This window comes from Alligator sinensis, unplaced genomic scaffold, assembly GCF_000455745.1.
Source record: "Alligator sinensis unplaced genomic scaffold, ASM45574v1 scaffold232_1, whole genome shotgun sequence".
Classification (NCBI taxonomy): Eukaryota; Metazoa; Chordata; order Crocodylia; family Alligatoridae; genus Alligator; species Alligator sinensis.
In genome coordinates, this window is record NW_005842517.1 from 81,343 (window position 1) to 96,518 (window position 15,176).

The 15,176-nt window shown below is 43.7% G+C and overlaps 1 protein-coding gene across 1 annotated transcript in view; it reads right to left on the reverse strand.

Moving 5' to 3' along the window:
• The window catches only part of CPXM2 (carboxypeptidase X, M14 family member 2), a gene marked incomplete at its 3' end in the record, with an annotated part of 143,062 nt that overhangs the window by 70,782 nt on the left and 57,104 nt on the right, over positions 1 to 15,176 (reverse strand). The window contains exon 4 of the mRNA XM_006031600.3: positions 9,258 to 9,397. Within this exon, the coding sequence (XP_006031662.2) occupies positions 9,258 to 9,397 (140 nt within the window). The remainder of the gene's footprint in view (positions 1 to 9,257; positions 9,398 to 15,176) is intronic.

Sequence of the window (15,176 nt, forward strand, 5' to 3'; positions counted from 1 at the left end):
CATGTATCAGCATCCCTGTGCTGAAAAATGGCAGCAGGGTGCTTTAACTAAAGCTCAAACGAGCTTTAGTTAAAGTACCCCCGCTACCATTTTTCAGTTCAGGAATGCTGATACACATGACACGGGAGTCTGCCGGAGCGTGGTAATTGCTACTCTCCAGCAGCCTCGATTAATCGAGTCTGCTCCAACATGCTGTAATTACGGCTCACCAGTGCAGCTTCAATCATGTGTGTAGGCACCCTGTGAGTAGCAACAGAGAGCTGCTCTTCTGTCTGCACCCAAGAACTCTTTACTTCCTTATGTCTGGAACAGTCTTTAAATCCTCACGTTTTGTCCTCAAACCTTGTTGGTTCTTCTTCTCTTCCTTTCCTCAGATTTTTTCCCATCCTTTCCATTTCCCTTCATCTCTTTCTTTTTGTCATTTGGGTGTTTCAAGTTTCTCTTTTTTTTCCAAGAGAGTCTTTATTATTACTTCAGACATCACTGCATTGGCTTGCCTGGGAGCAAGGCCTCCATCCTGGTCAACGTGTGCAGGGAATTTGTACTAGGGTAGGATACTTCAGACAGATGACAGGTTCAACTAAAAATACTGATATTGATAGTGATGAAAGGAAACGAAACGTGATGATATAATATGTAGGATAGACCAAGACTTTTTTGTAGTCTCTCAGCAAGTGTGTGTGTCCCAGCATGCTCTTCACTTCATTTATTATGGGTGCTAATACTGCCTCAAGGCTGCAACCAGTCTCCATGAACTAAGAGGTCTCTATCCCCAGGAACCGTTTCCACACACTGGATCATCAGTCAGTCCCAGCCATAGAAGCCACTGCTTAGTACAATAGAGAATCAGTGTTTTCTCTTCTTATACAACATTAATACTAGGACCATTGGCCATACTGTTATTTCATTCATGTTCCAGCTCTGTGGTAAGTAACAAAAATCCTTGTATTGCAGTATGCCATGGAGTATGGATGCCCTCTACATGTACTTGCTGCAGCCTTCCCCTGTGACACTACACATAATGGTCTTTAAATATAAGACAGGAATCCAGGGAGACAGAATAGGCAAACTCTAGACTGAAGTTTTGCAGTAAAGCACAGAGAATAGCTGTACAGTTAAAACTTGATTTTCTTCACCTAATAAAGTTCCTTGTTCAGTGTTGGAAGAAAATAACTCCTCCAGTGATTTTTTAGCATTGTCATATAACAGCCTATAGGCTAACCTATATGGCATTTCCACTGTGCTTAGAGCTTAGCATTTCTGTGTAGAAGAGAGGTCCACCACTGGCCTCAGTTCCCACAACACAAACCACTATCAAACCTTATTATGACCCATCACTTGATTCAGCTGCAGATTCCCCTGGACTGACTGGGGAGAGTTGTACATCTGGTGTTTTCATTTTTTTCCTCATTGGCAAATTTACCAGGGCTTGAAAAAAAAGTGCCCTGTTGGCTGTCAAACTTGGCTAGGTTATTCCTTAAACACAGCTTAGCTCAGCAAATGGGGTATTTTCTGGCTCTCACAGGTCTCATAAAATGATTTGCCAACAAGTATTTTTATTTGCTACATAAGGAATATTCTTGTTACATTTTTATTAAAGATGGGCCACAGTGACAGCCACTGTGTGGCACCTGGCTACAAAGGGGCTATACTAAACACTATCTATCCTATGAGCGGTTAGGTGCCTATAACAGGCCCTTCCACCCACTAATACTCATGGAAAAGCTGACCTTTCATCACTCAGAGTCATGGCATTACCCAAATACTCACAACTAGGCCTGATATATACCCCATGGTATTGATCTATACCTCTGATGGCTTCTTTGTAGTGGCTGCTGTCTGCTTGCAGAACTTTTGCTAGACATTTAATGAAGAAGACAAGCCTTAAAAGTGCCTCCTTTTTTAACTCTAGCATCTGCTTCTACCACTATCCCTGTGCACCTACCTTATTCATCAGAGCTGCGCTCACCACCTCTATTTATCCACTTACAATCTCTCACTCTCCACCTCTTAGCCATTATACTATTTCACTGTTCTCACCCTCGCTTGCCTGATAAAACAAGGGGGAAGAAAAGAAAGCAGCCATATTCCAACAATAAAAATCAAATCAAGAACACATCATATCCAGAGAAACCTTGAACTAGTTCAGCTTTTGGATAAACTTACATTCTGTATCACACATACTCATCCTTGTAAAAGGCTTAAACGATCTCTTTTCATTGTGCTCTGCTGAAACCCTCTTGTGCTCAAACTAAGCGGAAGTAGTTCAGAATCTCAAATTAATTATCTACTCTAGAAACACAGACATCCTGTATCTTAGAAAGGCTGCCAGTGAGAGCTAAACATTCCCCACTGTATACATTATCATTTGCCCCCTAGAGTTTTAAATTTACACTTTGTCACCTCCAATAAATTAATCAGTCTTCAAAAACTTGACATTAAATCTTCACTTTTAAACTAGGCCAAGAAAGGAGATATAAAAAGCAGGGCTTAACAAAAATCAGTCACTAAAACTACAAATCACAGAGGACAGCAAAATGCAAACTTTTAATATTTGCATGTATACCGCCTATACAGCCCCGCAAAAATAAAAACAATTTATCAATAATTAAAAACACTGGATCTCAAAAAGCTGCAAACAGATGGAGAAGCATAAACAATAAAACAAATAAATAATAATAGTGTTGGTAAATTTAAGCATAAATCAGAAAAAAATAAGCTTTTTGGTATTTTTTGAAAATGGAGAGAGATGCAATGAGCTGCTTTCAAAGGGAAAACAGTCCCAGTACCATACCGGCTGCTTCAGCTAATGCTCAGTTGCCCACTAACTTCCAGCAGAATCCTTAGCTTGCTGGAGGTGACTACAGAAGCCATCAGCTAGATGTTCAATACAGGTCTGATCCTGTCCCCGTGGCAGGCAATTAAGATTCTTCCATTTCAGCAGATCAGCATCAGGGTCCAAGGGTCATTTGAAAATGTGCATCCTAGTCACAAAATACCGCATTGTAAGCCCAACAACGGCAGCTGAGTCAGACATTAGGCAGGGTCCATAAGGCTCCCTGAGCCCTTCCAAAGCCACCCCTTTGGGGCTATGAATGGCAGAAGATCTGTAGAGGCTTTCCACTACCATATCTCCCCACCCAGCTGCCCACTCTGTCTGCCAGAACCACACTCTGCCAGAAAGGATGTCTGACAGACAGGCTCTGCATCAGACCAATGCACTCTCCTTGTATGATCCCTTCAGAGCTGTTTCTGCTCCTGTTCCAATGCAAAAGTGCCCTCAACAGTGGTGAATGAGGAGTCTGGATTTATCGATTTGTCTTCCTGCTCCAGTAACTGAGAGTTTTGCCCATGAACTCTCAAAAAAGGGGCAAGTTTGTGCATCTAGCTCAGAGATTTAAAAAATAAATAGTGTGTTAAATGTAAGGAGAGCATCAAGCCCTGCTCCAAGCCTCATAATAAATGTACCTAAAAATAGAAACATGACAAGACAAGGAAGTGCAGTTCTAGGATAGATGATATCTGGTACAGGGGAAAGTTAAATTACAACTACAGGAGATATACGAGTCTTTGCTACAATACCATATTTACTCAAATAGAAGATGACCCTGATTATAAGATAACCAACCAATTACCAGATTCTATACATGAAAAAAGAATACATTTTTTATAATTTTCCACGTACAGAATCTAATTATTTGAGGTTTGCCTAAAATTTGTTCCCTTCTCACTGCTACAGCAGGGAAAATAAATCTGGGGGGTCCAATAGCCCTTTGTTTTCTGTTTCTCCCCAACTTCTTCCCCTGACAGCCCCTTCCCTATACTGTCAGACCCTGCTCTCCCTAAGCAAATGGAACTGAGGAATACATTTGAAAATAATAACTTTGAAATTAAAAATGACTGTAGCAATTTTCATATAATACCCATACACTTAGTTCATCCAGCATTGATGCATGTTACTTTTTTTTCTGCAAGATTTAATATACATGTTTCATAAAACCACTTCTGAACAGTGTTTTGGAACCTACTTATGTTTAGTATAAACTGTGCACTGTATTAATCCAAAGCCAAAATGCTCATGGTTTACCAGAGTTCGCTAAGTTGGGCCCCACAAGAGTCAACAGCATTTCAAGTCATGGTGATCCACAACATTGCACATAGTTCACCCAGAATCCCTCTGTCATGTCCTCTCTCAGCCTGGTACATATGATTAGTGTGGTCCCATCTCCATAGTGATCCCACAGATTAGCAGTGTACAATACTCCAGATAACCACCTGCCCCAAAGAATCCATTTGCTAATTAGCCCCCACTCATGACTAGAACAAGGTGTTCTTGCCATGAGTCCTGAAGTCCTCCAAAAAATTATATGCAGATGGGTCGCAGAGCAACCTGGTCTGACTTCACCTTGTGGAGGGCAGGGCCACACTAATCATATGTGCTAGGCTGAGAAGGGAGGCAACAGAGAGAACAATACTGTGGTTCCCCAAGACTTGAAAGAATCCACAATGAGGGATTGCATTTAATGGACTGGGCATTAGCATATGTCTTATTCAGATGGGTTGTACTGACCTATCTTTGTGGTAGGTTTCCATCAGCATCTTGGCCTTTTTGGATATCTATGTGGAGTACATCATATGATAACACTAGTACATGGACCCCAGCTGACTGCTGACCAGAAGCAATGCAGAGGGGACTACCTTAATCCCTGCCCACCCCACAACCACCACCACTGCTGCTACACTTAAAGGATTAAAAGGACTTTCTAAATCTTGGACTCTTCCCTACCCCCACAACTGTATCCTGCATCTCTCTATTTGTAACTCTATGGGTGCCTATAAACCACCTCCCTACTCAAATGCAGTATTGTTTGCAGGGTCTCTTATATACTCTTTGTTATGTTAGCACTGCACCCCCTTCCCCCTTTTTTCCCCTTTCCCACCCCCTCACCCTTGAACTCAGTTGGCTTCATGATTCTTGTGTAACTTGGTTGTGTTCACACCCCTACTACCACCCTTTACCATATAGGCTACGGCTATGCGAAGCTTCAGGTGGTGATTCAATTCAGAGGAGATTCAACCTGATTTGGTGGCCGATCTCTGAATCTGAATCAAATCAGGGGACCAATTTAAAGGTCCAAATTGATTCAAAGCTGCAGGTACCCCTGCCAGCCCCCCCAACCCCCCCCACTCCCCCCCCCAGCTCAGTACTTTAAAGAAAAGCCCCAGTACTCCCCGGGTGCTGCTGGGGGGGGGTGGGGATCCCTGCTGCCCCCACTGGCCCACGCTGCGTGTGGGGCTCTGCCACTTTTACAAGTGCTGGGAGCTGGGGCAGCCATTGCCGGACTGGGAGAGTGGGTGGGGGATGTGCCTGGCCTGGCTGATTCGGAGATTCGGCTGCTGCTGAATCTCTGAATCAGATTCAGCCAAATGAATCTGGGACAGTGGTTCGAATCACCAAATCAAATCACTGTCCCCCAAATTGGACAAATCTGAAGTGAATACTAGCTGCTTCACACAGGCCTAATGTAGGCCCTCACTCAGATCCTTTGTATTTCCTTATCCCTCAAAATTTTGTCATCCTGACCTTTAACATTTTCTGGCACCAAGGGAAAGGTTTCAGGGCTGGCTCTGGCCCTCCCGGTGCCAGCCTGGTATTGCAGTACCTTCAAGCCCAGTGCCAGTTCCCTGCAGAAGGAACACTACCCATTTGTTTGTTTTTTTAAGGGCCACACAAAAAAAGGTTCCCATAAGCATGTTTGCTCAATGTGGGCAATGTTTTATAGTTATGCTCAATGTTACCTACATTTAATCAACTTCATAGTTGGTTTCCATTACTGAGTGCATGATATTTTTGGCAGCAATTTAATGATAGACAATGTATTTAGTGAGATTTCCTTGTCTGCAATTATAAGATGAGGAGCTTTTTCCCCTATGCCAACTGGGGGAAAAACCCTTGTCTTGTATTTGAATAAATATGGTATTACCTATTGCAGAACAATAATATTAACTGTAGCACCCCTCCCTGACAAAAGGCTCCCACCCCCCACACCAATGTGCAAAGGAAAATCAATACCTGAAATTCCTGTTTAAAAAGAGAAATTTTGTTTTTACTGCAGTGATTTTGTCTAATAGGGTTGGACAGGGTAGGGTATAGATCTTGTTAAAGGGATCTGATCCTGCTATCCCCTTCCTCACCCAAGGAACTCCAGTGATGTGAATGGGATTGTTTCTTGGAGTAAGAACTGAAGCACTAGTCCCTTGAAAACTAAGTAGAATTCTAGGTTGAAAGAAGTAAATTCATGGTAACTTTCAACTACTATTTATTTTCACAAGATACTGTCCGGTGTCTCATTCCTATCTCAGTTAAATCAGTTTTGTACTGAAGTAACTCCAAAGTAACTCCACTGACATTAACAGAAACACCTCTGAAGTTGTTTGCAAGTGTTAAGCAGGAGCAGACCAAGCATTAAAATAACAATTAAATATATCTTCCCTCCTTTCACATCCTGTTCAATCCTATTGGGCCAAATTACAGCCTCAGGCTGGAAGTCAGTAATGAACTAGAAATCCTTAACAAAAGAAGGAGCAGAGAGCAATTTCCATTTTCGATTCCTACGTCAATTAAACATGTGCAGTCTGCTCTGCTCTTCATTAACAGGGCCTTGCTGGGATGGAAAATATTGGTTAAAAAATCTGAAAGAGAATTATTGAGTAAGGTGTCAAATCCTACAGTGATTTTTACACTTGGTTGCCACTGGGTTTAGGTAAACATCCAACACAACCAATGAGCCTTTTGCTAGAGAAAGAGATAAAATGTGAATAGCAAACATAAAGGTATTAGTTTTCAAAAATACAATGGGTGCCTAATCTGTGTCTAAACCAAAAGCGTGGTCACAAGTAAGTATGCACATCAGTGCATGCAGAACCGGTAACAGCGTGCGTAAATTTAATGAGGCAGGAAGAAAAGCCTCTAGTCTGTGATTAAACATGGAACTCCAGTATACTTTCATCCTTTAAAAGGAATCATGAAATAGGATATGGAAACTGAGTGTGCCTGCGGACATGCGGGGAGGCTGCTTTGACACGCTGTAAGTACAGTGCGTCAGAGCAGACTCAATTAATCAAGTCTGCTGGATCATGCTAGTGAGTGTGCCTCCAGCAGCCTCCACATCTCATGTATCAGCATCCCCACACTTCAAAATGGTGGCAGGTACTTTAACTAATGCTTGTTTGACAAGCTTAAGTTAAAGCACCCCCGCCACCATTTTGAAGCGCGGGGATGCTGATACATGAGATGCTGCGAGTGCTTTAATTACAGCAACTCTCGGAGTTGCTCTAATTAAAGAACTCCCCTTCCTGGAGCATGTGTAAAAATGCCCTGAGTTTCTGGTCTCAGCTGTTCTAGAATGAGCAACCTTCCCCAAGCAGAGAGGAGGAGCTTCCCCTTGGACATATATAAAGGGGCCAAATTCACTGGCCCTACCACACCTCCACTTACTCTTCCTGCAATGCACAAACTCAGTGCAGTCTATGTAGCAGATAGTGGAACTCAGATCAGAATGGTTTGTATGCCTTGTGTTGATGCTGTAAAGCATTTTTCTTTCTATGGAATGTGATATATAAACAATATTACAAGGGTTGACCTAATTGATGTCACTTCAAAAGATGTTAACTGGCGATCACTAATGTATTAGCATGGGCAGTTCCAGGATTTACTAAAGAGGGGTGCAACACACCATCCTTAAGAGCATTGGGGTGAGACATGGCTGGAGTCTCCAGACTGGTAAGGACACCAGGAAGCCAGGCAGGAAGCAGAGACACAAAGGGTGGGGAGGGGCAGGAAGAAGGCTGCCCACCATTGCCACCACTGTTTCCAGGTGACCTGGGCACTGGAGGAGCCCAGAGCCATGCCTCCATCCAGGGGCTGTGCAGAGTAGTTTTCGGAGGAGCCTGGCTTAGCCAGGGACAGCAGCAGTGGCAGCACACAGGTTCTTCCTTCCAGCACCTGCTCCTGAAAAGTGATGGGTGCTTTCTGGGGAGGGAGCAGTCACTGGAAGGAGGAATCTGTGCACCACCAGCACTGTTGCCAGCCAAGCCCAGTACTCCCTGCAGTGGAAGGCAGGTTCATCCTTCCATTGTCTGCTCCTGGCCTGTGGGGATCATGGAGGGAAGGACAGTCACTGCTGTCTCTTGCTAAGTTTGGCACCCCATGCAGCCACAGCACAAGGCTAAAGCAGAGCAGAAGTGGCTCTGGGGCTTCCCCTGCACCCAGGTCAGCCAGGGACAGCAGTGGTGCAACAACACAGCGCCACCCCCACTCCCGATTCCCACCCCATGAAAATGTATAGCATCAGTAACATGATTGCTAATAGAATAATTGTTAGGTACTGGACAACAGTTAAAAAACTTAACGTAAGCAAGTTGCACACTGGTTTAGGTAAAGAATAGGGTTACCATACATCCAGGTTTTCCCACACATGTCCTCTTTTTTGACCCCCTGTCCTCCTGTCTGGGCAGGTTTTTAAAATGCAAGCAAATGTCCAAGTTTTTGCTCTACCTCTGCTTTTCCCACAAACTTGCAGCTTGGCTGCTTGGGGCTTGGAGCAGCAGGGAAGGTGATTGGTTGTCAGGGGATCATGTGCTCCATGTGTGGACCGTGGCAGCTGCTCCCAGGTAAGAGACAGAGATGCAAAGAGAAAGTGTGTGTGTGCAGGTGTGCAAGCTGCATGGGGAGCAGGGCTGGGGTGGCAGGGGCTGCGGGTTGGGAGTGAGGAGCACCATCAGGGCTGGTGGGGGACTGTGGGTTAGGAGGGAGGGCACAGGCATATCACGCCCCCCCCTCCCTCCAGAATCATATACCCCTTCCTCCCCTTTCCCACCCCCCGCCCCCAGGTATCCTTTCTTTTGATACTGGAAATATGGTAACCCTAGTAAAGAAATTTCAGTACCAAGAGTTACTCAACGGCAAAATGTTAATGCTGAAGGGGTTATAAAAGTGTACTATCCTGTGTTTTGTCATAAGTAATTAAAAAGTTGAAGTAAATTACTACTTTCACATTTGTTTCCCTTATTCTTGAACCCCGACCCTACTGTATAAACAACTTCTTTTTATCTTTTTGTCTGTATTACCTTCATTCTCAAACACCTTTTCTCACCTACACCATCTCTCTCTCCTTCCCTTTCTTGAAAAATGAGGAAAACCCACACTTTACTTCCAAACTTTAGCATCACAGGGAGGAAAATAAGCATGTACTTACAACCAGAGAGAGTTTCTCCCTTGTGTGATAACTCCAGTGAACTTTGTTAGCCTCCGAGCATCTACTTCAATCCATTGATATGGGTCATTTCGTCCTGCACACCAAGCACCATCATAAAAATCATTTTCGTTAACACCTGCCTGAAAAAAAGGCAAAGCTGTCTTCATAAATCAGTATCAATAAACTCAAAACCTTTCATGGAACAAAATAAAAGAACACAAAATCATCACTCATTTACTTCTTCCTTTGCTCACACAGATGTTCTAACAGTGCATGGAGAACCTTTTCTCAAGAACTGTATAGATTGGCCAAGACATTTTATTTCCCAAAGTGGAAAAAGTATTTTAAAGTCACTTTAAAAGATAAGTTCTAGAAATATAAATTTAATATACAGTCGATGGGCCTGATTTTGAACAGAGCTTCAATCCAACTTGTGTTTCTGTGCTTTCAAGTAAATACATTTATCCAGCCCAAATTATCCATTTGGTTTTCTGAGCTGTAAGGCCATGCGCTCCCTGATATACTGAGACATCTAAAGACTGCCCCATTATGTAGCCCTGCCTCATTTTTTCCACCCGCAAGGAGTTACAGAGCATACAGAACCCATGAAACTGGGACCTGCATTTTCCTGTATTCTGACTCTCCATCTTCAGGAATATTCAGGATTCACAGCTAGTCAGAATCAGCTCAAATTACAACTCAGGAACACCCACCTCTCAGTCTTGCTCATAAACCACTAGACCCTCACAGGTATTTTAGTCGGTCAGCAAACAATAAATATGCAGTCTTCCCAACATTTTCAGAGGAGGAAAAGCTACAAGGTATCTTGACCAACAGAACAAATTGTTTGGAATCCAAATGAATGCAACTGAATCTGAGGAAACTGCAATCAAGCTGGAGCTGAGCACAGGCCATTTCCTGGGAAGTTATGACTAGTGGCAGTATAATTATGGGTGGAGGAATGGTAAGAGCCATTAACTTCACTTCATCATTAATCCTCTGTAATTCCCCTTGCCCTGAGGTGGCTGTTTCTATTAGAAAGTGCAGAAGCTTGATCCACAGCAACTACACATGCTTGTTAATGTTTTTAGACATTTTATTTGCTCTGTGTTTTTTAGAAGTTATAAAATGCCTTTCATTACTGCCTTGGCAGTTCTAAGCACAATTCACAAGTAATTTGAGAGAGTTGGTATCTCCCAAGCATACACGAAGAGCCACATGGGAATATTTTGTAAATATATAAGTAAATGTGGTAAAACATATGGATTGGTTTTTTCAGTGATCTAGCTTCTTTTGGTGTACATGTGTATTACATGTATGGAATATTTCTAGAAAAGAAATGCCTGATGTTGAGCTAACCTCAACCTTCAGGACTCATACCACTGACCATTTGCTGATTGGCTCCCTCCACAAAATAAGCCTAGTAGTATCTGGTTTGTCTTGCTATGAAGACTGCATTTGCAGTCAGTGGAAGCACTGAAATAAAATATCAACCTGAAATAGAGACAGGTCCTAAGAAGAAAACTTCTAGAACTTGCAAGAGCATTTGACTGGAGTCCTTGGTTCAGAATGAGGTCATTGTTTTGCCAATTTATCTGTTGATGAGGAGAAAAAGCTGACCTCTAAAGTACTGTAGCACAAAAAGAGAAAGGGGGAGAGAGAAGAAATAGTGAAATGAGAGCTGTCTCATTTCCATAAAGCACCGAAGCACATACTTAAGTCCCAGTAGTTTCAATGGGGCTAGGAACAGAAGTTACACGTAAACCAGTTTAAGTGACCAGAAACTGGTTTAAACCTATAACAGAACATAAGTTCAGTGCACATAAGCCAGTTTCAAAATGACTGAAACTAGTTTAAGATAAACCTGGTTGAATGTAGTATCAGACTTAACTGATTTAGGTCAAACTATTTTATGAAACTTCTGTCCAGGTCCAAATTAAATCAGAGTTCCCCAGCATCCAGCATGCTTTGCAGCCCTGGGCTGTGCTGTACTGTCTGCTCCGGAGAGCAGGGCTGGCCCTGCCCCTCTGCTCCCTAAATGGACCAGTGAAGGCTGGCTCACTGGCTCCATCAGGCAAACCCCTACTAGGGGCAGGGACCGGGGGGGGGGAGTTAAACTTCCCTTCCCCCGAGTATGGAGCTCTCCTGACCTGTTTACTTAGGGCTGCCTGTGATTGTAGACTACAAGTCCCAGAGGCACCTGGAAGCAGGAAAAGGGAGTGATAAGGAATCCTGAAGAGTCCTGCTGCTATGAGTCTGGACTGCAAACCCCAGAAACCTCAGGGGTAGCGGGAAGAAGAAGCAAACACACAGGCCATGAGTGCTTTAGTGCCCACCAGCTTCTGGGTTGAGCCACTGCAGGCATGTGGCTGCATTTCCTTAATCAAAAGTGAATGTCTGTTCATTTGCTTATTGGTTCAATTATTGTAGCTTAGACTAACCTGCAAAAACTGAAACAAGTCAGCCTCAGGCTTTTTGACTGTCTGTACTTAGCCTGGGAGTTAATTATATGGTAGAAGTTAAGCACATGCTGAAGTGGTTTAACTGCAACATGGCCAAAGGACAGAACATAAGGATGAAACCTGTATTCTGGGGTTTTTTGTTAGTTTGTTTTATGCTTGCTTCCACTCTTCTCAGGCTAAAAGAATATATTTTTACCATGTGTTTTACCAACATGTTGTTTGCTGCTGTTTAATAATAATTTTCCTAGAGAAAAATCTCAATAAATCCTTTTGTTTTAAATTTCTTTTTAATGTCAGGAGTACTTTAATATGTTTCAAAAAAGTATTTTAAGTTTTTGAATAGGCAGTCTTTGGCTGCCTTTCAGTATTGTTTCTATAAATCGCTTCTGTTCTTAATCAAGCTTTTTGCAGACTAAATTGTTCTTAAATCTTTTTGAGAATTTTAATTTAAATGCCTTATTATAAATATAAATTCACTATTATCAAATATTCAACAAAGAATATGGATCAAATATCAAAATATACTCTTCCCAAAAAGCTGTTTCCATCCTTTTAAAATAATATTTATTCAAGGGAATTACAGAACTAGAATTGTGATACAATTGCCAAAAGGGAAATATTTTTAATGTACTTTAAGGCATTTGATGCAGTCAGTTTACAACTAGGATAATGAAAACTTTAATGAAAGCAGGAAATAAGATGGACTAAAAATGCAGCAAAGAATTCAGTCAGATTTCATTTATGCTGGGCATTTTAGTTTTTAGTAAATTTTGTGTCAAACCACATTATCTTCATTGTGAAGAGAGATCAAACACCTGAATCTTGACTGATGTAGATGTTTATTACAGGACAATATCCCCAAATCTGAATGGTTCTTAAATTTGCAATCTAAACTTTTCTGTATTCCAGGTTCTTTGGCACCGGACTTTGTTATATGCCATAAGGGAGAGAGGTTTGCAATACAAGATAAGATGAGAACCTTTGGGTGGAGCTGAAGTTTGTTTTGAAAGTTTTGGTTGTTCCCCACCTGCTTAAACGTATTGTTGTTTCTGGATTCCATATGCCTTAAATCAGGTGTGTCAGACTCATTTGGTCCTACATGCAAGGCCAGTCTACAGGCTGGATCTGGCCAACTGATGGGCCCCAACCACTAGATAGGGTGACCATTAGTCCTTTTTATACTGGACCATCCTGTTTTTAAACCGTTTGTCCCCCGTCTGTTCTTCAATGAGGAGCAGACTGCAGAAAATCCCGTTTTTCAGTTCACTGGTGGAAATGCATGTCAAACATTTGTCCTCACAATTTTATTGGCTGTGATTAGAGGTATGGCAGTGCACAGCCAGCAGGGTCAGGTTTCCAAGTCAGCTAGGGAGGGAGGGAGGGAAGGATGGAGGTGGGGGGATCCAGAGGCTGGTCCCTCTGCACCTGTGTGAGGAGCCATGGCTAAAGTGCATCCACAGGCATGGCAAGAGCAGAGAGTGCACTGTTGCATGCCTGACCCTGGGCTGGGTATGTGAGAGGCCCTGGGGGCAGCTGAGCTTCCAGGGACAGGAACTTGGTCTGCACACTGCTTAATCTCCTCCCCCTCCCCCCAACATGGCCTCGGCACAAGGTCATGGCTTTGAGAGCAGGCAGGTAGAGCACCGCATTTGTATCTGCTGGAACACCAGTGGGACAGGCTCTGTTTTGGCACCCAAAGAGCAGCCTGGTGAGTCCCTGGGGTGTCCCGCTACATGGGGAGGGGAAGCTTTGGGCAGAGGTGCCTCTGGGCTCCTGGGCAGCTAGGCCAGCTCATTAAGTCATTATTTCTCCTCCGAGACAAGCAAACCTGTCTGTCTCCTGGGGGAAGGAAGAGAAGCTCCTGCTGGGCAGTTGGCTGCACTGCCTCAGGCTTCCAGTGCCCACTGACCCCACTCAGCCCAGCTCTGACCAGAATGTGGCCAGGGCAGATTCCTGGGTGCCCAGTGTCTGTGATGAATGCTGATAGGGGGGAAGTGAGGTCCCTGTGCAGTGTGTGTCCCTGGCACCCAGTCATGAAACTGGGATGGAGTGAGACTGAATCCCAGTGTGGGGAGGGCATGCTCGAGCCTCGCACCTGCTAAGCCACATTCTCTCTAGGCTGGACAGTCTGGAGAGAATGGCAGAGCTGTGGGATATGTAAAACCAAGATGCATGGCGAGTGAGGCTCAGCTCCCTGCTGGCTGAACTGCAGAGGCTCACAAACTTGCTGCTGATCCTAGTACTTGCTGTCTCTCATTTCACAGGGTGCCATGCATTCATTGGTGTGGGGCTCATGGACTGAATAGCAGTCTTTTTGTGTGGACCCACTGCTCAGTGCTGATTGGCTAAAGAGGTGGTGGCCCCACCCCTCACCACTGATTGGCCAAGGGAGCCAGTGTTTCCACCCTTCACCAAGAGGATTTCCGGTATTCTGCATATGCATCAGTGGCCACCCTCCCACCACAGCCAGCACACAGGACCAGTGTGATGCAATGCATTAGGGCATATGTGATGCAGTGTATACCCTAGACCAGCCCTGCACACTGCATGCAGTGCGCACCAGACCCAGCCTGGGGTTCACGTGCAAAGCCAACATGAGACGTGCGATGCATTTGGTGCATCTGATGCTCCAGACTGGCCTTGTGTGCTGGCTCCAGAGCATAGGGACAGTCTGTGAGCCTGATGTGGATCAGCCCTAGAACCAGCACATAGGGCTAGTCTGGCACAGGTGCCACATAGAGTGTACACCCTGGACCAGCCTATGGGGTCCAGCTCTGGACACTGCACACAGCAGGCACCAAACCAGCTCCACAAGCTTCATGCAATGCACAAGGCCTGGACCAGCATGGGCCGCATGCTCCAGGTCAGACTGAGAACAATGGGCCAGATTGTAGGGCTCCACAGGCTAGATTCAGCCCACAAACTGTATCTTTAACACCCATGCCTTAAATGAATGAACTCCCATTTACTTCACTCAGAGCAAGGACAGAACCTGGATTTTACTTCCATTTTTTCCATTGTTTCTGTGCTGTACCTTAGACATGTCATTTAATTTCCCTAGGTGTAAAAGGGGAATAACAGGGTTCATGTATCATTGGAAAGCATTTTGAGGTGCGCAGATCACATGGTCTGTAAGAGCATAAATATTATTTTACTGTATATTCTAAATATTAGCCAGATATACATTTTGAGCTAAATTTTAAAAAATGCCCTCTACAATTGAACCTAAAACCATGAAAAACAATGAAAAATAATTTGCGGGCACAACTAAAAGAATGTCAGCTTCTCGTAGCCTGAATATCAGGTTTCTTTAGTTCATCTGATGGAAGTTGAATTTCAAACAAGCATTGTAGGTATAAAAGATTATTTCAACAGTGTATGGGTGTTAATTTAGAAGGCAGGCCAAAGACTCATTTCAACTTTATCCTTTTTTTAAACATGGTACTCACAATCTTCC